Here is a 21,390-nt window from a genome sequence, read left to right on the forward strand (position 1 = left end):
TATATATATATATATATATATAGCAGATTTTTTATTATAATAATAATAGGCCTGTTCTTTTTGGCTGAACTTTCGCACTAGTTCATCTGTCTTCCTCTTCTTTCCTTCTGAAGAGAAAAAGAAGAAAGATGAACTGGTGCAAAAGTTCAACTAAAAAGAACAGGCCTGATGTAACGCCAGAGTTGGAACAGTCATTCGTTATTGAAAAAATTAATAACTTATAATTTGTAACTCGTTACTTTTTAATGTAACTTGTAACGGAATAACTTTATGGCGTTACTCATTAGTAATGAGTCATTACTTATTACTTTTATCAATAAGTAAGACGTAACGATGACAATTTACTTTTCAAAGTGACTTTCCTAACCTGAGCGTAATCTCACTGTTTAGTCAGTCATTAAAAAGTCATAAAAAATTTCAACATCATTATTAAAAATTGTTATTATAAAAAGTAACTAAAAATAACGGTAAAATAACTCTTCCATTCCCTGTTAAAATGTATGCGGTATTTAAAATACATTTGTACACAACATACAAATTTACACACATATCACAGATACAATATCGCACAGACTCATACATATTCTTAAGTTTCTTTTATCATTTATTTAATACTTGAGACATTGTCCAGAAGATTAAATCACCTAGATAGTTAAGTGATATGATATTAAGTTATAAACGGTAAAGGATAGAATAAAAACGACATTTCATACAGATACATTTAATGAAATTGAATTCCTAACGTTTCGAAATCACGAAAAATTTCTAAAATTTTTTAATTTTTATTTTATTTCTTCTCATTTTAAAATTGAAAAATAAATAATGTTAAATGACGAAAAAAATATAAATTAAAAACAATCGTTCTTATCCTCTCAGTCTAAATAATTCGACATAGTTTAAGTACGTTATTACTTATTACTACAGTTTTCATATAAAAAAATGTAGAAACATTATATACTTCTTTATAAGTAGACATGAGAAATATAAAAAGGCGATGTTAGTTTTATTGATAATACAAAAATGAAAAAATTTAAAAATATTAAAATTCAGAGAAAAATTAAAAATTCAATTGTGTTGACTGTGTATTGTTGCCAACCCCTTTTAACTCACCTATTTTTTTAATGGATTTACACAATTTCATGCATTTTTTAATTATTTAGAATCGTAATTCTTATGCTAATGTATTTAGTCAGAATAAAATGTACATAAAAAGCACCATTTCTCCGCCATAAGTGTAAGATATAATCCGTCAAAGAAACATAATACATAGTTGGCGAATAAACAATGTCCGTTTTCATCATATAAAATTAAAATTGTTAAAGACAGGTTGTATTTAATTGATCACAATTTAACGTTTGTGTATCACAGTAAAAATAAAAATTCTAGACATTAGTAAATACCAAGTCTCATATAAAAATTTAATACTTTACATAATTATTGATAGATCTCGACAGAAGTTGTTCTAATCTAATTAGACAAATATCATAGCAAAAGTATTTATCATATCTATTTGTTTTTTTCTTTTATTTAATCAACATACTATTTATGTTGTATACATCTTAATCTCTTTTAAGTTACTGCCAATTGATATATTGATGATATAAAGATGAGTAATCCTGCATTCAAAAACGGACATTACTTTTCCGTTTATTATTAGAAAAAGGGATTGGAAAATGTCTCATAGAATTCAGTCATACATAAGAGCGTGATTTAGAAAAAAATGCAGTGCTTGACAGAGTGAGCTTATCATGCTTAAGTCATCTGCTGAGCGTGTCGGATGAGGTCGAAGTACGCCTACGCTGGTGGAAGAATGGATGCTGCCCGGCTGAGTTTTCGGCGTTTTTCAAACGCATAATATCCCAGATGTGGTGCACTATTAGATCTATTGCCACTGCAAACATACAACAACCAGACCATATAGGTTTCCCATGAGATATTCTCTGTCTCTTTTAAACTTTCGCTTAGTTCAAGTAGGTGTAGCTCTGACATCCACAACCACGGCATACCAGGCAGCACCCATGAGGTATATAACAAGTTGAATGGATGCAATTTAAATATACAAATAAAAAGAAAATAAAAATTTACTGTATAAATAATTCCGTATTATTAAAATAGTATACAATTAATTATTACTAAATGTATAAATAATTAATTGACATGTGCATCCAAATTTCATATAATGATTGGATATTTTAGCGATTATAAACTGTACAATTAATGTACAAGTCTCCCATATGTATAGATAAGTGTCAAATAAAAGTGTGATATCTCCATATTAGATGATTATGTATCTTGACTTGTTAATCTTATTAAATATGTAATTTATTAAATATCTTATTATATATGTAATTTAAAATTTCAAGTTTTCTTTAAGTTAAAATATAATAAACATTATTACTGTTACTGAATATATATTTAATTACTGTTCGCTATAATTCTTGGATGTTTTCTAATTGCTTAACACATCTTGACACAAATGTAGCAAATTAATTCACATATTTTTTGTGTTAATAAATAATTAAATTTTGTTTAAGATTTTGAAGTTATCGTGACAATAAAGAATATGTCGTTAAAAGGGTTAAATTATTTATCAATATTGAAAATGTGTGAATAAATTTGCTACGTTTGTGTCAAGATGTGTATTAAGCAATTGGAAAGTACCTTGTTTATTACAAATAATTGTGCAAAGAGAGTGATTTTTTAATAATTAATAATTATATTTCAATAATTTTAATTGATAAAATCAAATATTTACGGGAATGTTCACTATAATTTATCTTAATTCTAAAAATTAGAATATATATTTATATATTCAAGATATATTTCACTTTGCAATATTAAATATTTTTATAAACTTTCAAATTATAAAATTAGAGTCAATAATCATAATTCATAGAGGAATGAATCTTTGTTATTTATTAGATTTTGACTATTAAAATTTTAGTCATAAAATCTTTTTCTTAATTATTTTTAATTCACAATCAAACTATTAATTATTTTATTAACAGTTAATAAATTTTTTAATTATTTTTGTAAAATAGTCATAATTTTTTTTCATTTTTACTACATATTTCATTTTCTGGCGTTTACACTTAAGAAGAAAAAGAACTGCAGCTCTAGAGTGCTTTGCATATATCCTCATTGTAACTGTATTGTAACCAGTAATAACATTAATTATAGTACCAAAGCATATTTTACTTATTTGTATCATTTTGAATTAATTTATCAGAAAGAAAACTTGAAAAAATAAATTTTGATTAATATCACAATCAAACATGAGATCTTTCTAAATGAAATATTATGATAAAATGCAATAAAAACCGAGAAAAAAAAAAGATTAAAAATGTTTTTATATCTGACAAACACACTAAATTCACAAACAATAAACCCACTAATGAACATTAAGCGAGAGATATCAAATAATTACAATAGCAATAAAAATATTGTTATGCATATAATAATATATTTACCTGTGTTGTCTGCTCCCCTTGGTATTATAACATCCGCAAACTTTTTTGTTGGCAAACAAAACTCTTCAAAAGCTGGTTTTACAAAGTTCATATATTGATTCAGGACATAATCCAAATCCCTTCCACGTTCCTTTATATCTCTTGGCACTGAAGATATCAACAATATGTTATAATAATATGATACAAGTATGACAGGTATCTCAGATACTTAGATTACTGAAATTATATGTACGGAATTACCTCTCCTTGCAAGTCTGGTATCAGAATCAGTATCCACAAACAATTTCATGTGAAACAAATCCCGAATTTTGGGAAAATAAAACACCAGTATTCCTTCAAACAGTACCACATCCGCAGGATATATTGTGGTAACTTGATCTTTCATTCTGAAATAAATTCGTAATTTTTTTTTTATAATTTTGCAATTTGCCTAAGATTTTCATATGTAAACATCTTTTAATTCACTAGATCTTATTTATTTTATATATATATTACTTTAATCCTATTAATTGTATGTATATATATATGTGCGCTGCATTATCAACAATCATAAATCTAAAGATAATTTTTAACTTTAATATTAAAGTAACACATACAAACTGTTTGTCCTGTAGTCATAAGCAGGTATCTCACACTTGACACCAGCAAGTATATCCTGCAGCGTTTGCAAGATTAGATCATCGTCAAAGGCATCGGGATGATCAAAATTATACTGCCCCTTCTCAGCTTTCACTTTCTCAGCAGGTGTTAAGTCACGATAGAAGCTGTCTTGTGATATACAGACTACGCGACGCTGTTGATGATCCATGTCGACTTGCCCTAGTTTTTCCATTATACGCTTGCATACTGTAGACTAAAAAATACAATTTATCACTATATATGATCATATCATTGATTTCATCATTCTTATAAATCTTTATATTTTTTAAATAAATAAAGCAAAAATTATGATCAATTCATATATTACATAAAGAACATCTACTGCAGATTATAGAAGACTGCAGATTATTTTCTTTTACAAACAGTTATTACTATAAAAAAAACATGAGTTTATGGAAGTTAAAAATAGTAATTGAAACATCTGTTCATATTATGGAATGCCAAACGACATAAAATTATATGAAATAAAAAAAATAGAAAGCAAAAGTTGTGAATTTCTTGTGAAAAATAACTTGTATAATTTATTAATCCTTTTTCATTAATCTAACACATTCATTATGTAATTCATTAAGCTCCAAGTAATTCTTACAACCCCAAGATCAGTTGTTCTTAATATATATTACAACTTAATTCCATAGAATTAGAATTACCAGTTAAGAGTACATACACTCTTTTGAGATCGTAAAACTTCTGGTCACATCTATTATATAAAATTAATTAAAATTTTATATAAGAAATGTTAATAGGAATTGTAAATAAGAATTATGTTCTAGAAATTTTATTTCATTAAATACCTACAATATCTTTTAACGCTTAAAAAATTAGACTCCCTTTCATCTCAGGATAATTTTTTTTAAAGTGTATGTACAATATGTATTCCTTTCTTGTGTGTGTGATTCAGATGTAACGATTCTACGCAAGATATAAGTACCTTTCCGCTTGCAGTACCGCCGGAGACGCCTATCAGGAACGGTGTCTTGCTCTCGACGCCGTTGAGCTTGCCGTTGATGCCGAAAGACATTTTCCGCGTGATACCCACGTTCGCTGGCATATCTGCCATGTCGAGCACACGAGAACGAGGAAATGTCGACTCGATGTCGTTGAAAATGGATCTTCACCGGCGCGCAGTTGAGCACGATTGCAAGAATCAGCTGGACCTGCTGGACGCGTCGTCGGCCTGCAACGCGTTTCTAGATGCTGACGCAAATCTCGATGATCACCACCCTCCGCGATCGACTGCGATTGCTCGTAGAGGAGCAATTGGGAGCAATACGTAAAACGGCGCACGTAAGCCGACCACGTGTGTGTATACCGGGAGCGTCCTGTTCGGCTGCGTTGTGATTGGCTGCAGCGAATGCGGCTACTCGTAGCGATTGGTGCGTCGGATTTTTTCACTGGACGATCATTGGAAAGTTCGACGTTGAATTGGGGCGATGATTTTTTAAGTCTGTTCGTGTTGCACTTTTTGCATTCAGAGCCTTCGCTTTCTCTTTCTTCAACACTTGAATATGTATTTGTCTCGTTTAATTTTAAGAGCAACAAATTATTTATAAACCTCAGTTGCTATTCGATATTTATAAAATGCAATTAACAGCGTTTTCTATTAAGAAAAAACTAGTGCAACACTGGCGCACACTGAGTGCAATTGAATGCAAATGTTTTCAGTGTTTCTACCAACGCCAATCAAGCTTAATCGTGATTAACTGTCAACCGTAATTGGTCGATTCTACTAAACAGCAAACGCGATTGGTCAATCAACGACCGATTAAGTTAACTGGCGTTGGTGAAACTGGCCCTTAATAAATAATTTAATCATTCTAATTACAAACTCTTTGTTATTACGATAACCTCGTAACCTTGAAAGGATTAAATTATTTTTATTAACACTGAAAATATATAAACCAATTTGCACTCATATCAATTGCATCAGTGTTGCAGGCACTAGTTTTCCCAGTGGAAAACGTTATTAGGTTTGTTTTTTTATTGCTGTACTGTATTGTACTAGAATAAATTAGAACTTAATTCCTTCTCGCTTTCGCCAAATGTCAAACATATGTTCAGGCCTGTTCTTTTTGACTGAACTTTTGCACCAGTTCATCTTCCTTCCTTTTCTCTTTAGGAGGAAAGAAGAGGAAAAAAGATGAACTGGTGCAAAAGTTCAGCTAAAAAGAGCAGGCCTTTCATTTCACTTTAAATGCAAACGAGTGCGCATAAAGACTATGTATAAGTCTGTTTTTTATTGCTGCACTCTAAACCGGTGCAATAAGTTGAAGTAAAACAAATATACGTTTGTTTCACTTCAACTTATTGCACCATGTATTATTACCAGTTCAGAAAATGCAGCAGTAAAAAACAAATCTTATAGGTGCGTTCCATTTGACACTCACAATGCTTGCGAGCATATTTATCCTTGTTTAACATTTGATAAGTAATAAAGGTAAAATGATTTCATAAGCAAAAAAAAAAACATTGCACCAAGTGGAATGCACCTTAGGATGCTTTTTATTCGATAATTGTGATCGACAACCTACACGCTCGAATAATAATGTCACTCTGAATTGCAAAACATACAAGAATTGAAAGTATTAATTAATATTAATTAAATAATATTTAACGATTTTATAATTATATATAATACTCATTAAAATATAAAATATTACTTTATACAGAAGCAATATGTATATTTTAAGATTGCTCGACGCTCGACAAGAAAATAAACGCATTTGACTCTTTATGTTATCGTTCGCTCGATAGTTTTTTTCAGCAACGTAATCTCTCTACCTTGAACGCGTTTTCAACTGAAGTCAAACCAGCTCCAAAAATCAAGATTATTATTACGTCCCGACAGATACAACCGTTTACGATCGAAGAGGGCAGGGTAATTTATAAGATCGAAAATCTCGAATTTTCGACGGATTTAAATCGTTATAACGAATATGATGGTGAAATCACTATGATGGTGAGTTATCGAGCGGTCGTGGCACCGTACACAACACCAGCACTTCCGTTTCCGCGAACGGTTACGTTCGCCATTTGGGTCGTGACCACGGAGTCGTGACCGTCATTAAAGGTTAAGGGCCTGAGATCGTCGCCCGCGACGAAAGGGGAGGCCGACTGCTCCCTGGAGAACGAGCGTTTCGCTCACCGCTGTTCGCGTCATCCCTGTGCAGCACCGCATCAACTGCCGGCCGTCGTCACATCGAGACACATTTTACTACTTTGGCACTGACGAAACATGGCTTATTGAAGAAGATGAAGGGTGCGCGCAAAAATATCGTTTCTCCGAGGAGAGGAGATGGAGGAGACTGCAGCTGCGACGAGGCGAGTTACCAGACTGACTACAGTCGATTCGCAAATGGATATAAAGTCAAAATTTACGCTGTCCCCTGCGAGGGGGACTACTGCTGATGCCAGAAAGAACAAAGGTATGTCCTCAAGGTCACTTGCTCAGAGAGCCTTAATTCGAATAAACAAGCTGTTATTAGTGCTTCTTGCCATCTTATGTATTTTTCGTTGTGATGTGTGTCCTTTCAGATGTCAATAATGAGCTCCATCTGGGAACTTTGCGCAGAAGAGAACTTGCTGGCGCCAATAACGTCCCTGATGATGTACAGCCGACAAGGTACAATGTACAGAAAGCAAAAGATCTTGTTAAGAGACAGAGACCTAAAGGACAATATCATGGCAGTGCAGAGGAGAATTCCAAGGTCGAGTCTACATTTGAATTATGTTCCTCCTCTTTTAGTTTATTATCATATTTTATATAATTTTCATATTTATAGGTAGTGGAGGAGAAGATGCCTGAGTATGGCTCAGTATTGGTTCAAAGAAGCAAAAAGAACGGCAATCATTTGCTGAATTTTCACTACGAGCGATATGTGATGCGAGATGCACAAAACAGGGATGTAGGGAGACATAATTCCAACAGTAATAGATTGCTGCCACCAGTGCAGCGGCATAAATACAACAAGGAACAATTTGTACAAGCTAGGTAGTAATACAATATAAATAGGTGCTTTTTATTTTTCTCCTGATATCTTTTATTAATAAATTCTCAGATATTATCCGGATCAAAGTCATACATTTTCTGTTACTTAAAGTAAATAGAGCCAGTTCATTTAATGTATAAAAACTATACATATATAAGATATTTTATAAATCTATTGTAGCTTATTTATGTGGAAATGTTTCTCAGACAACAGCGTTGCTCAGTAGGATTATTTTATGTAGAATTCACACATACACACACATTATGTTACATTTCATTTAACATTTTTCGGACAGAATCTTGAAATCCGGTTACTTGATTTCTTAGTCATGCAAATTGAGTGTCGAGATATTCACGTAATATTCAAACTTATATATTTGATATTAACAATAAGTATATAAAAATAATTTTTATAAAACTATATTAAAAATGATATACTCTTATATATTTTTATGTGTATTGCTAGTTGCCAATTTGTTGTGACTGCAAGTAGAGATTACTCCTTGCATTTGACTAACCCAGATATTCTCGTGGATTGGAAATCGATTGAACAAATTGTAAGTGTTTTTTTCATTACAAATCAGCATACATGTTGATATATGAGTACATTAAATCTGATTTAATTTATTACAGATATTACACAATTCAGAAAATCTCTCGTGCCCTATTTGTTTACATCCACCAGTCGCAGGCAAAATGACTCGCTGTGGTCATGTTTATTGCTGGCCTTGTATTCTCCGTTATTTACGTTATTGTCAAGAAACAGGCAATTACAAATGTCCGATTTGCGATGAATATCTTCACAAAAATGATTTGAAGAGGTAATTTTGCGTAAAATTATAATAAATACATATTACATGAAGTTTATGAAAATATTTTAATTATTTTATATACATATCTTTTAGCGTGGTTGAGATTACGCGCAGGTTATTTAATTTGGGCGAAACAGTCAATCTATGTTTGATGCGTCGTGAAAAGAATTCTTTGTTTGCAACGCCTGTGAAATCTGCTGTTCGATCCCCAACGACGTTTTTGTCAGTTTCGGAGAATGCTGATAATCAAATATATTCGAAACTTCTTATCGCAAATGTGAATGATGTAAGTTAAAAAAAGTATATTAAAAATTATTTATTATGTACATACAACAGTAATAGTTGTGAATAAAAATTCTCTTCAGATTGTGAACATCATAGAGTGTGAGAATTCAGAATTAGAACTTGAGTTGAAGATTAATCCAGCTATGGGTCCTGATATCAAGCAAGCGCTCAGTGAACTATCAAAGAGGAAAGAAAAACTATTGTGGCAGGTAATATTAACCGTATAATTATATACCCATTATTCCACATAACAGAATAATAAAAAATATAAAATATATGTTAGATCGCAGAATCTAAAGATGCTCCATTAACTGAAAATATAACAGAAAAAGAAATTGTTGAAGAAACATCGCAAAAATATGAAGTAGATGTTGATACATGCAAAGATGATGACAAATCTTTAGCAAAACAGTCTTCGACAGACAGTGTTTCCAGTGATAGCCAGACTGCTTCAAGTTCTAGCAAATTTTCTTACTTTTACCAAGGTAAGTAATTTTGCAAACTAAAAAATTTAATTTTTAATCTTTTATGCTATATGATACTAGGCATTTTCGAATCAGAAGCACAACTGATATAGTAAATCATTTCGTTTTTGTTCGTCAATGTTATTAGGATGACTATGTAATATTGCATTATTTGTCTTGTTGGAAAACCGAAATATTTCAGTGATTATAGTATTATATTAATAAACTTTTTTTTTTAGCGGAGGATGGACAACATCTGTATCTACACGCGGCGAATGTGAAAATGCTGGAAATGCAGTATGGCAGTTTGGAATACTGTCCTCCTGTAATTACAGGCAAGCTTCTCGAAAAGGAAGCAAGCATCTACACGGAAGAGTTAAGACGAAGATTACGTTATCTTTGCCACTTACCAGTTACTTGTCCATTTGAATTGGCTGAAATAGAGTTAAAACCACCATTGGTATCAGAGGAAGTCCTTCGTGCTTTTCATGGTGATTATTTATAATATTTTGTTTTATGATTTATATTAGAAATTTGTAATACTATTCAATTGTTGATTTATATTGTTTTTTTTTTTATTAGAACAACTAAATTCGAGACAGAAGTACAGAGAACAAAGAGAACGCGAAGAAAGAAAGAGAGAGAAAAAGATAATCGAAGAAGAAAATAGACAAATTGGCATATATCCAACGCCCGACATAGATATTGAATCCTATCAACATTTTCCTCAATTGCAATCAGAATTACAATTGTCCAAGTAAGCACAAATAATCATTATCTTTATTTTATCGTTATTTTGTTTAAGTTTTATATATATTGCATTCTGTCGTACAAAAATTATAATTTTATTTATCATATTCTGATGTAGCGAGAACGTTCTGTCATCTTCTGAATCAGTTATGTCAAGTATTGCTAGTAGTCCACCAGCTTTAAGTGCATTTGAAGAAATTTTTCCAAAACAAGAAACGGATCATTCACGCGAACAAACTCGGACATTCGCGGATATAACAAAGCGGATATCAACAATGCCAACAAAAATGTCTAATAAATCCGCCAATCCATGGCCGGTCGTAAAATCAAAGACGCACTCTGGTACGACAAATGCATGCTTCAACAGAGACGAAGAAGTATTGTCAAAAACGCATAAGTCGACTAATGCTTGGCCACCTGTTAAATCAGGAATATTCGCTGGTACACCAGGTACCTCGATTAATGAAGATGGAAAGAAAACTTATGTTTCTGAAGGTAAGTCGCATATTGGAACCAAATAAATTATTTGGCATTATAAGAGTACACATTTTTTAATCACTTATCCAAACTTATTTTCAGAAGCAAAAGATGAAAGTAATGCGTTTGGCAAAAAGAAGAGGACTAAAAAGAAAGGAAAAGGAACCGTACTGTTCACAACTGGTATGACATCTGGTTATTCTTTATAATTATCGTATATTGTCAGTTTTATCGCTATTCACGCGCTGTAATGATAATTTTAGTAGAATTTTATTGGATCAATAGTAGAAAATTTGATTTCATTTACAGCTCTTGCCACCATTGTTTGATGTACTAAAAGTACGTACGGTATACGTATTAAATATCCTTATTTGTCTAGATTGAAATTGTAATTATTTGCTATAGAAAAAGAAAAGATTGTTTGCCAAGGTTCTCGATATTGCGCTCACAAATAAAAATTTTACTTCATTTAAATTTGTTTATTAGAAACTCCTTTCTCTTCCTCCAATCTCACGCCTCTAAGTAAAAAGAATCTGCGTTCGTTCTACTGGCATGAATTAAAGCGAGAAGTCGAGATAAAATTAAACTTCTAATCCTTAAATTATTGATCTTTTTTTCTATCTTCTGATATTATTACAAATATTATATACATGCTGTGTTCCGACATGCACTGTCAATACTGAAAATATGCACTGTACACTATACATTTAACTATGGTAAATTCCACCATGATATTAACTATAAACTTTCATTACTGAGTGTATATTGGAACATAGCCACAAACAGGAAGAATCGGCATCTTCCAATAGTTGAAGTACGGTTATTATTCATACATATATTATTGTAATTTGATTGTATCAAATTATCGTACTATTTTATATATTTATTATCGGGATAAAAGAAGAATACAATATTAAATTTTGGTAATCGCTCTATATTTACGAAGTTTAGAACATAGAAAATTAATAACAGAATCGTCTCGAGAATAAACTGTAAGTACAGTACGATAATAAAATAAATAAATTATAAAGAATACATTTACTTCAAAGTAGAAAATGATGAAATAGAGGAACTTGTTTAAAAGACGACGCTAGAAAAAAGTATGTAAGGAATGATTAGAGCAAAGACCGCAGCTGTGTAATAATTATGTTCGTTTATTCGTTTTTTTTCTTAATCGTGTTCGTTTATTTTTTCTTATTAAGGAATGTGTATTGCACAGAAGGTGACCACGGTGATGGGCATGCAACACGCATTCCTTGATAAGAAAAAAAGAAAAACGAATAAACTAAAGATGGGCAGTGGCGAGACAAAGCCAGGGATGATCCTTTTTAGTCGACTTCCTCAATGGTGGGTCCAGATGCACCACCGCTGCTGGGTGCTCCACCGGGAGCGGCACCACCAGCTCCAGGGAAACCACCTGGCATGCCACCGGGCATACCACCAGCACCCTGGTACAGTTTCGTAACGATGGGGTTACAGATGCCCTCAAGCTCCTTCTGCTTGTGCTCGTATTCCTCTTTGTCGGCCAGCTGATTCGCGTCGAGCCACTTGATGATGTCATTGCACTTGTCCAGGATCGTCTGCTTGTCTGACGCGCTGATCTTGTCCTTCAGCTTTTCATCCTCGACTGTGCTCTTCATGTTGAAGCAGTAAGACTCGAGACCATTTTTAGCAGAGATCGTTTCTTTCTGCTTCTCGTCCTCACTGCGGTATTTCTCTGCCTCGTTCACCATTCTTTCAATATCCTCTTTGCTGAGTCGACCCTTATCATTGGTGATAGTGATCTTGTTCTCCTTGCCAGTAGACTTGTCTACGGCGGATACATTGAGGATACCGTTCGCATCGATGTCGAACGTCACCTCAATCTGAGGAACTCCACGAGGTGCTGGTGGAATACCGCTAAGCTCGAATTTGCCTAGTAGGTTGTTATCCTTGGTCATGGCGCGCTCACCCTCGTACACTTGAATCAACACGCCAGGTTGATTGTCGGCATAAGTTGTAAAGGTTTGAGTCTGTTTCGTTGGGATGGTGGTATTCCTCTTAATGAGAGCGGTCATGACACCGCCGGCAGTCTCAATACCCAGAGAGAGCGGAGTGACGTCGAGCAAAAGTAAGTCTTGCACCTCCTCGGATTTATCACCGTGCAAGATAGCTGCCTGTACTGCCGCACCGTATGCCACAGCCTCATCAGGATTGATAGATTTGTTGAGCTCTTTGCCATTGAAAAAGTCCTGCAGAAGCTTCTGAATCTTGGGAATTCGCGTAGAGCCTCCGACCAAAACGATATCGTGGATTTGAGCTTTGTCCATCTTGGCGTCGCGCAGCGACTTCTCAACGGGTTCAAGAGTACCACGGAAGAGATCGGCGCAGAGTTCCTCGAAACGAGCTCGGGTGATGGAGGTGTAGAAATCGATTCCTTCGTACAACGAATCGATCTCGATGCTGGCCTGGGTGGAGGACGACAGGGTGCGCTTGGCACGTTCGCAGGCCGTGCGCAGACGACGAAGTGCGCGTTTGTTCGAAGTCAAATCCTTCTTGTATTTACGCTTGAATTCCTGCACGAAGTGATTGACCATGCGATTATCGAAGTCCTCGCCACCCAAATGAGTATCTCCAGCCGTGGACTTGACCTCGAAGATACCATCTTCGATGGTCAGGATGGACACATCAAAAGTGCCACCACCGAGATCAAAGATAAGGACGTTTCGCTCGCCGGTTGCCTTCTTGTCGAGACCGTATGCAATCGCGGCGGCAGTGGGCTCGTTGATAATACGCAATACGTTCAAGCCCGAGATGGTACCAGCGTCCTTGGTTGCCTGACGCTGCGAGTCGTTGAAGTAAGCGGGGACGGTGATCACAGCGTTGGTGACAGTCTTGCCTAAGTATGCTTCTGCAGTCTCCTTCATTTTTACTAAGACCATCGAACTCACTTCTTCGGGGAAGAAAGTCTTCGTCTCTCCTTTGTACTGTACTTGGATCTTTGGCTTACCACTATCGTTTATCACGGTGAAGGGCCAATGTTTCATGTCAGCGAGGACGGTCGGATCCTCGAAGCGACGTCCGATCAACCTTTTGGCATCTAATTGAAAAAGAAAAAAATAGAGTTAGTTACACTGACCATTTCCAAATAGCTATTTAATATGACAGACAAAGAATATAATAATGTAATAATGTATTATAATACTTTTACATTTAAGAATATTTAAATTTGTTTTGTTTATTATGATTAATAACAAATTTACTAATTGATCAAATGTTCATGTTAATATTTAACATAAATTACAATACTTTTACATTTATTTAAAAATATATTTATTTGTTGTTTATCTCACAATTAATAATTCAACTAGTTTATCAAATGTGTACACTTAAATATCAAAATACTTTTACATTTATTTGAGAAAAATATTTATTTCTTTAATTATTTATATTTATAATATTTAGAAATAATAAATAAATACAAATATAAATAATTAAAAATCTAAAGAAATAAAAATATTTGTATCAAATATTTATTCGCATATTTGATAAACTATCAGAATTATTGAGAGAGAAATAAGTAAGAAATAAATAAAGGTCTTAAATAAATGTATTGTAATTCGTGTAATAATAAATATAAATAAATATAAATAATTAAATATGTAACTATAATTATTTCTATTTCTTATTTCAAACCAGTAATAAATCATTACTCATTTATCGAATATACATTTACGTTTTCAAATTATAATTATCAATGCTTTTTTTTGCATTTAATGCCATAAAAATTCCAAGAATGATAAATAAACGATGTTACTATATGGAAAATTTTATTCCATGTAACATCCGAGATTTGTCACGTGAATCTATCACAGGCGTGAAAGAGATAAGCTTGACGCACGCGGCATATCTATATGGAAAGGTAAGATATATCATCAAAGATATCGACGCGAATGACGTGATTCAAGTAGATTCTTGAGAAATCCGTCGAGTCACAGTCTAATTTCGGAATTTGACTAGAATTTTTGTAAGGAAATGACGCGATGGTTTCGATTAAAAGCAGTCAAATGGAATAGTTCCAAGTTCACGATTCCGACTCTCCTCCCATATGAATTTTAATTTATATCCATAAACAGATTAATGCCGATTATCTCGCCTTTTGCAGCCTTAAATCGATTAAATTAATTTTATATATATAATTTTTTTCATTGTTACGTCTTCATAAAATCTTTATTATATAACTTGGATTTATAAATAAAAAAAAAATTAAAAAAAAATTGAAAGCCTCAAATAATAGCACTGCGCCTTAATTAGGAAGGCATATCCGACAAAGGAGAAAACCTTCATAGCACGAAGAGAAGTAGCGGGAACTAACCGAAAATGGTGTTGTTGGGGTTCATGGCGACTTGGTTCTTGGCGGCGTCTCCGATGAGACGCTCGGTTTCCGTGAAGGCCACATAGCTGGGCGTCGTGCGGTTGCCCTGATCGTTGGCGATGATCTCGACCTTGCCGTGTTGGAAGACGCCAACGCAGGAGTAAGTTGTGCCAAGATCGATACCGACCGCGGGTGCCTTCGCCATTTTCTTCGGGTTCTGCAAGGTAAAAACGTGGACGATCTATATGACTAACGATAATTACAACGATACTAACGAATTATCGTCTTCTCACGCCTCTCGTTTCCTCGCCCGTGAGAAGTGAACCACGAGGATCGAAGAGAATGGAAACGTACCTCTTAGAATTATTTGGAAAGCCTCGTAAAATTTCCGTCCGTAGGACAAACGAAGAAGTTCCTCATTCACGATTCACAGCGCGAGTGACGAGCCCGCGCCCCTGCCCTCTGTATATAAAGACTTTGATGCGGCAAGCTTCTGGAACGTTCCTTCCGCGCAGACTCATTCGGCCTGTCCAGCCGGCGAATCACCGCGCTGGCTTCCGTTCACGCAGGTTTGCGTAGGCGCGCGATTGGTCGGGAGGCATCGACCCCGGGCCCGCACCAGGTCTGCACTCCTGCACCGCCGGAGTCAACTAAACGGCAGTGAGCGTCGCTTATCATGCGCGCTCAATCGCTTATTGATCGCGCCATTCGCGCCATCGCGCGAGTCGCGAATTCGCGCGAGCGTACGAGCGAATCTCGTCGAGCTCTTCGTACGCGGCTAATCGAAACGATTCTTGAATTCTGCTACGATCGTACGATATCGCGCGGCGGTCGCGCGTCGATCGATCGATCGGCGAGAAAGGGCGGGTAAAAGTGGGATCACTTGCCCACGGGGTTCCGGTTTCCGGCAGGAAGTCGAGGGAAGTCGGGAGTGGGATGGAGGGGTTCGTGAAACGAGGAGGGACGCACTGAACGAATTCTAGAAACTACTGGCGCGCTCGCGATGGAACCGCGTGCTCCAAGCCTCTTTCAAGGTTCCACGGAATTCGCACGTGTGTGCCAGTGACGTCAACGAATCGACTATCGACGCGAGGGAAACCGTGAATCGCTCATTCTCGGTTTCTTGGGGGACGAATTCCCTCGGCGACGCGTCGAATTACGTCATCCTCTGCCTAGCGTCGCGTTTTTACCGTTAGACTCGGTTTCATTAAGGCCGGAATCAGATTACGCGTTGAAAAATAAAATTGAAGATGAAAGATTGAAGTTTGATCAATCGGAACAAAAGGAGCCAAAATTTTTTTCTACTTAATTGGTGAAATTTCAATCTCAATCTTCAATCCATAGTCTGATTCCGGTCTAATATAATAGTTTTATTCCCTGGGAAAACTAGTGCAATACTGGTGCAATTGAATGCAGATTGGTTTACATATTTTCATTGATAAATAATTTGATGCTTTTAAGATTATAAGGTTATCCGACGACATAAAATATAATTAAAAGGGTTAAATTATTTATTAATATATATTGAAAGAATGAATTAATTTGCATTTAATTGCACTCATTTTTCCAGTGGAAAATGCTAAGAAACTTGGTTCTGTTCATTAGTCTTTATCTTTTTCTAATTCTTAGAACTAGAAAAAGATGAAGAGTTAGTTGAAACGAGATGGAAATTAAATTACATCGCTAGAAACGGGAATAGAAATCTATTAATGGATAATTTATTAGAAGACAGTATTAATTACTTATTTGGAATATTAGAAGTACTGAACAACAATGCTTTTAATATTTAAAATAAATGATCAATTACTGTCCTTCAGTATCAGCAAATTTATAAAATTTCTGTAATACTACTTGTTCTAATTGTTAATGACGAAATCCCGTCTCTCATGATCTCCCCTCTCGATCGTGATGATTACCGAGCTCGATTTCGTATGACTCACAATGATTATTAGTCCATAATTGTCTTGTCGTTATATGCAGAAAATTTTATCATGTTCTTACGTAAAAAGCTCATAGCTCCGGAAAACTGCGAGAAAGTCGAGTATGAAACATGGAACGTTCTCGAGTTTGTTTTTTTCACGCTAGGTTACTTTTGTGTGTATGTTTGTGTGAATAAATTGATGTTTACACATCCAAAGTTGTATTTTTTTTTTAATGATTCGATACTGTAAGTTTCTTTTAGTTTATTGTACAAAAATTGCTGTTTAACTTGGAGAATTTACTAGAATGATATACATATATGAGGTAATTGCTTTAAACTTCAGGTAATTTACGAGAATCAACATGAAATTTTAAAATATGACAGATCAAATATGACATTGCTAAAACTATAAATTACGTTTGATAAATTGTATTTGTGAGCTGTAAAGATATAAAGTAGTACAATGTCTGGGATTTGTCATATTCTATTTTAATAAAATATCACTTGAAAAATATTTTTAATTGATTGAAGATAAATTAAATTAATTCGAAGAATATTTTAAGTTAATTAAATATTTTAAATACATATATTGCACATTAAAATAAAATATTGAAATTGAATATGAAATTTTCCAATTCTAACAAAATATTGTTAATTTCGTTTCACTAGATCAGATACACAATTCAACTGCCAATACAGAAAATCTATAGTTCGCGTTACGTATGCTATACATTTTTAGTATACTGAAAAAGAATTTATTAATCAAGAATCTATGTAATGGCTATCAAATGTTGAAGGAAATAATTCCAATTAAATGTTTAGTTAATATAATCAAAAATAATTTTACTTCTCTAAATAAATATTTAGAAAAGTAAAATTATTTTTTGTTATATTCGGTTATATATATTCGATTATAAGCGAACATTTGTTAATTAAACATTCGAATTGTTTCACTCAAAATATAATGCATCAGTCAAGGAGAAAACATTGAAAAATTATGCGTTGAGTCATGGATATTTTCCTAAGAAAAACTGACATAATGTCGATTCCGATATTCAGCAAAATTGCGCTTCCAATGCCAGCAACACGCGTGTCGGGTTTACAGTTTACGTCCGCGTATAAAAAGAAGGAAGCAGCGATTCGCGCGATCGATAATGATTTAATTTTGACCACGTGTCTCTCGAAGGTGCCCGAGCGTTTATTGCGAAGCTGTAGAAATAGGTATAGTTTACGATAGAAAAAGAGAAGCATATCAAGAAAACATGTGAGAACCTCATGCTTTTTTCCTCTTTTTTTTTCAACGACAAGTAAAAAAACTAAAATGAGAAAACGAAACTTACATTTCGCTTGATTATTAATATTAGAGAAGTAATTACAATATTACTTCTTGATAATTATACGAATACCTTAATACCTGTAAATGCTTGTAATTCTTGTAATTACTTTTTTATCCATTAGCTCGCGCTATCGAACTGTTTACTTTTACGTGCATATTTATAACTTAGAAAGCTGTTTCGAAACGTTAATTGACATTTATCTGACATTATCTGTGTAATATATTTTATATCGATAGCGTATCCTAAAGAAATATGTAAAAAAGGATGTGAAACAGAAAGGATGAAAAAATATTACGTATTTTACTCCTGTCTGTATTAAAAATAATAATAATAAGAGAAATACAAAACATAATATTTTGAATGAGTCACACAAATCTCTCGTTAATAACAAAGAATGTTGGGAAAGTTCCGATGATTGGGACAAGATGATGAAAAAACCAATGAAATGATGCAATAGTTGAATAGCTTTAGGAAATATCTACATTTTTCTTCTTAAGAATCCCCTGCTTGGATTTCCGACTCAATCTACACTTTACATTCTTTTCATGTCGATGTTATATGCATTATATCAGTGGTACGCAATCTCTTTTTTTAGGCTCGATTTCACAATTTATGGTCAACTTTTTAGCCGAAGTTCAACTTATTCCTTATCTCTTTCCAATTCTCCGCAAATTGTGAAACTGGACATATAAAGATCATTTTCAAAGAGTCATTTTTAAAAGTAGAGAAAATCTTGCAAATACACCACATAATGTTTACATAAAGTAGTCCATACAACATATATTATTCCAGCAATATTGCAGCAATATTGCAACGTTCCAGAAATATTGCAGTAACATTGCAAACGTTGCAATGTTGCGACAAGTTCCAGTGCTGTATGGGAAAAAAAATATGATTTTATATTTTCAGCTGTGAAACGGCGGGTAGCAAAAAATTCACAGGTGGGCCGCAAGTTGCGCGTCATTGCGGTAGACTATAGAAAAGAAAGACTATGTTATAATGATAAAAGAATCGTTATTGTTATTTATTTAAACAGTCGATACCGAGAGTCGGTTAGTCCACGTGTGAAATCTGCAGAAACTTGAATATTTCAAGAAGTCTGCGCTATTTGACGCGTATCGACATGTGCTTTCCCGCCGTCAAGGTGTTGCTAAGCCAAACTCGAGCCAGATGCATCGAACACTGAAGTAACGGTCATCGAATCGTCTTGGGACTCTTGGGAACATTGGGCGTCCCTAAGAAAGCTGAAGTACAGCGATGCCCTTCGTGTCTTCTCTCCCCTTAAAGCATAATACGTACTGTCTGAAACAGCGGGAGAGTAACCCTCATGTTTTTCGGCTTTGTAAATCGAGGCGAGCGAAAGAAGAAGTACTAACATCCAGTCTTTTTCACGTTGATTATAATCTTTTAATTATTTGTGAAATGTAGAATCGATATTGAACGATCCCTCTGCTTTTGAAGCTTTTCATATGTAAACCAAAATAAAAGTTCTTAAAATAGTTTTTAATGAGACCTACGAGTGAACGAACTTTCCACGTATTGAACAGTCTTAAAATATACATATTTCAAGAATTATATTAAACTATTAAAAATTTATGAAAGATTTTCGAAATGGTTTTGGCGGATTTTGTGAAAATTAGTTGGGCCAGTTCTCTTGGAATAATGTCTTACATGAAATTCAAAAATAAAATATCCATACGTTTAAAAAAATGGATTAAAAAGTTTTAATAAATGTAAAAATTTTGTTGAATTTAAATTTAATAATTACACGTAACTTTAAAAGTAGTAAATATATTAAGCGACGTTGTAAATATATCTAAAATATAAATACATCTATTTATAGAGAATTATTTGAAAATATAAATACATTTATTTTTATAAAGGTATTTATATACCTGTCTATGGAATATAATAGAAAGGATCTTTTGTGTTTATTTTTTTTGTGATCGACGTTCCATATATTTCGGTCTTTGGATATTTCCTAAAACTATTCCATCGTTTTTTCAATTTTTTGTCTTATTTGAATCATCGGAAATTCTCAATATTCTTTGTTAACAATAAATTTGTGTAACTTATTCAATATAAAAATATTAAAATACCAATATAAAGAAAATTTATTGAAACATCTTCGATTATTTTAATATATGTATTTCATCGAGATTTTTATTATAAATGTTTGTACTGCAATGTGTTCTTTGTATTAAAATCTTTCGTTCATTTTGGCACAAAGAAAACATCGTCTTGACCTTGTTCTCTCTTTCTCTCTCTCTCGCTTGATCACGTTTAGATGTCCTCGTCCTTTCTTTTAATATATATATAGGGTGTTCCGGAATATTCAACCTTCGTCTCAATGAAAGCCAAAAGAATTCCTTGAACATTCAGACTAAAAAATAAAAGGTGAATTGTACAGTCATTTAAAATTTGCTCTTCGATGCCACACGAAGTTGTTTTCCTTAACAAAAATTCGCAGTTTCGTGCTTCCTCTTCCTGAATTATCTCATTATTTTTAATAGATATTAAGTACTTGAATGACCAAACTCTAAATTAAGATTCTGTCAAAGCAAGATGCACTTGAAATTATTGGAAAATATAGGAGAAATGAGATAAAATGTCTTGTTTTTCATAATTGTTTAAATATTGGAAAATATTTTGTAAACAATTATGAAAATAACGAGTAATTTTTTATCTTCCTTCTCCTTTAATTTCAAGCGAATTTTGCTTTGACAAAATTTTAATTTAGAGTTTGATCAATTACTCATTCAAGGATTTGTACCTGCATGTTATCAATAATCTATTATCGGAGAACGCATCCACTTTACAATAGTATATACACATAAAAGCGATAGTAAGGGCCTGAGCACAATACAGGAAC

General features: G+C 33.7%; 3 protein-coding genes across 5 annotated transcripts in view; 1 reads left to right on the forward strand and 2 right to left on the reverse strand.

The window, feature by feature from the left end:
• The window catches only part of Uck (Uridine-cytidine kinase), a 6,781-nt gene extending 1,129 nt beyond the window's left edge, over positions 1–5,652 (reverse strand). The window contains exons 1-5 of one of the 2 annotated variants that reach the window (XM_018515075.1): positions 5,062–5,652; positions 4,067–4,323; positions 3,711–3,856; positions 3,471–3,617; positions 1,584–1,891 (exon numbers count right to left, since the gene is read on the reverse strand). In XM_018515075.1, the coding sequence (XP_018370577.1) occupies positions 1,758–1,891; positions 3,471–3,617; positions 3,711–3,856; positions 4,067–4,323; positions 5,062–5,190 (813 nt within the window). In that variant the 5' untranslated portion in view covers positions 5,191–5,652 and the 3' untranslated portion in view covers positions 1,584–1,757. Of the gene's footprint in view, positions 1–1,583; positions 1,892–3,470; positions 3,618–3,710; positions 3,857–4,066; positions 4,324–5,061 lie in introns of those variants that run through there. The other variant, XM_018515076.1, reaches the window with a different exon arrangement.
• A 1,460-nt stretch (positions 5,653–7,112) lies between these two features.
• On the forward strand, positions 7,113–11,380 carry LOC108766102 (RING finger protein 10). Of its 2 annotated transcripts, XM_018515173.1 has the most exons (13): positions 7,113–7,555; positions 7,665–7,837; positions 7,913–8,121; positions 8,585–8,675; positions 8,752–8,939; positions 9,024–9,216; positions 9,296–9,424; positions 9,499–9,700; positions 9,919–10,170; positions 10,262–10,436; positions 10,548–10,924; positions 11,009–11,089; positions 11,216–11,380. In XM_018515173.1, exons 1-13 carry the CDS (start codon positions 7,426–7,428, stop codon positions 11,233–11,235), a joined length of 2,220 nt encoding a protein of 739 aa, XP_018370675.1. In that variant the 5' UTR covers positions 7,113–7,425; the 3' UTR covers positions 11,236–11,380. The 2 variants fall into 2 exon arrangements, with proteins under 2 accessions (XP_018370675.1, XP_018370674.1); XM_018515172.1 differs by having other exon boundaries at positions 11,009–11,380.
• Positions 11,381–12,231: 851 nt separating this feature from the next.
• Positions 12,232–15,715, reverse strand: Hsc70-4 (heat shock protein cognate 4). The gene is made up of 3 exons (XM_018515174.1): positions 15,615–15,715; positions 15,261–15,477; positions 12,232–13,985 (listed from the first exon to the last, which is right to left on the reverse strand). The coding sequence occupies exons 2-3, from the start codon at positions 15,463–15,465 to the stop codon at positions 12,235–12,237; spliced, it is 1,956 nt and encodes a 651-aa protein (XP_018370676.1). The 5' UTR covers positions 15,466–15,477; positions 15,615–15,715; the 3' UTR covers positions 12,232–12,234.
• Positions 15,716–21,390: the final 5,675 nt, after the last annotated feature.

Source organism: Trachymyrmex cornetzi, unplaced genomic scaffold (assembly GCF_001594075.2).
Source record: "Trachymyrmex cornetzi isolate Tcor2-1 unplaced genomic scaffold, Tcor1.1 scaffold57, whole genome shotgun sequence".
In the NCBI taxonomy this organism is placed as follows: domain Eukaryota; kingdom Metazoa; phylum Arthropoda; class Insecta; order Hymenoptera; family Formicidae; genus Trachymyrmex; species Trachymyrmex cornetzi.

Excerpts from the sequence above, each read along its gene's own strand:
- LOC108766102 (XM_018515172.1), top strand. The coding sequence starts at position 7,426 with ATGGAGGAGACTGCAGCTGCGACGAGGCGAGTTACCAGACTGACTACA. Across the intron at positions 9,701-9,918 it reads ATTTTCTTACTTTTACCAAG|CGGAGGATGGACAACATCTG; the intron begins GTAAGTAATTTT and ends TTTTTTTTTTAG. Across the intron at positions 10,925-11,008 it reads GAAAACTTATGTTTCTGAAG|AAGCAAAAGATGAAAGTAAT; the intron begins GTAAGTCGCATA and ends ACTTATTTTCAG.
- Hsc70-4 (XM_018515174.1), bottom strand. The coding sequence starts at position 15,465 with ATGGCGAAGGCACCCGCGGTCGGTATCGATCTTGGCACAACTTACTCC. Across the intron at positions 13,986-15,260 it reads CCCCAACAACACCATTTTCG|ATGCCAAAAGGTTGATCGGA; the intron begins GTTAGTTCCCGC and ends TTTTTCAATTAG.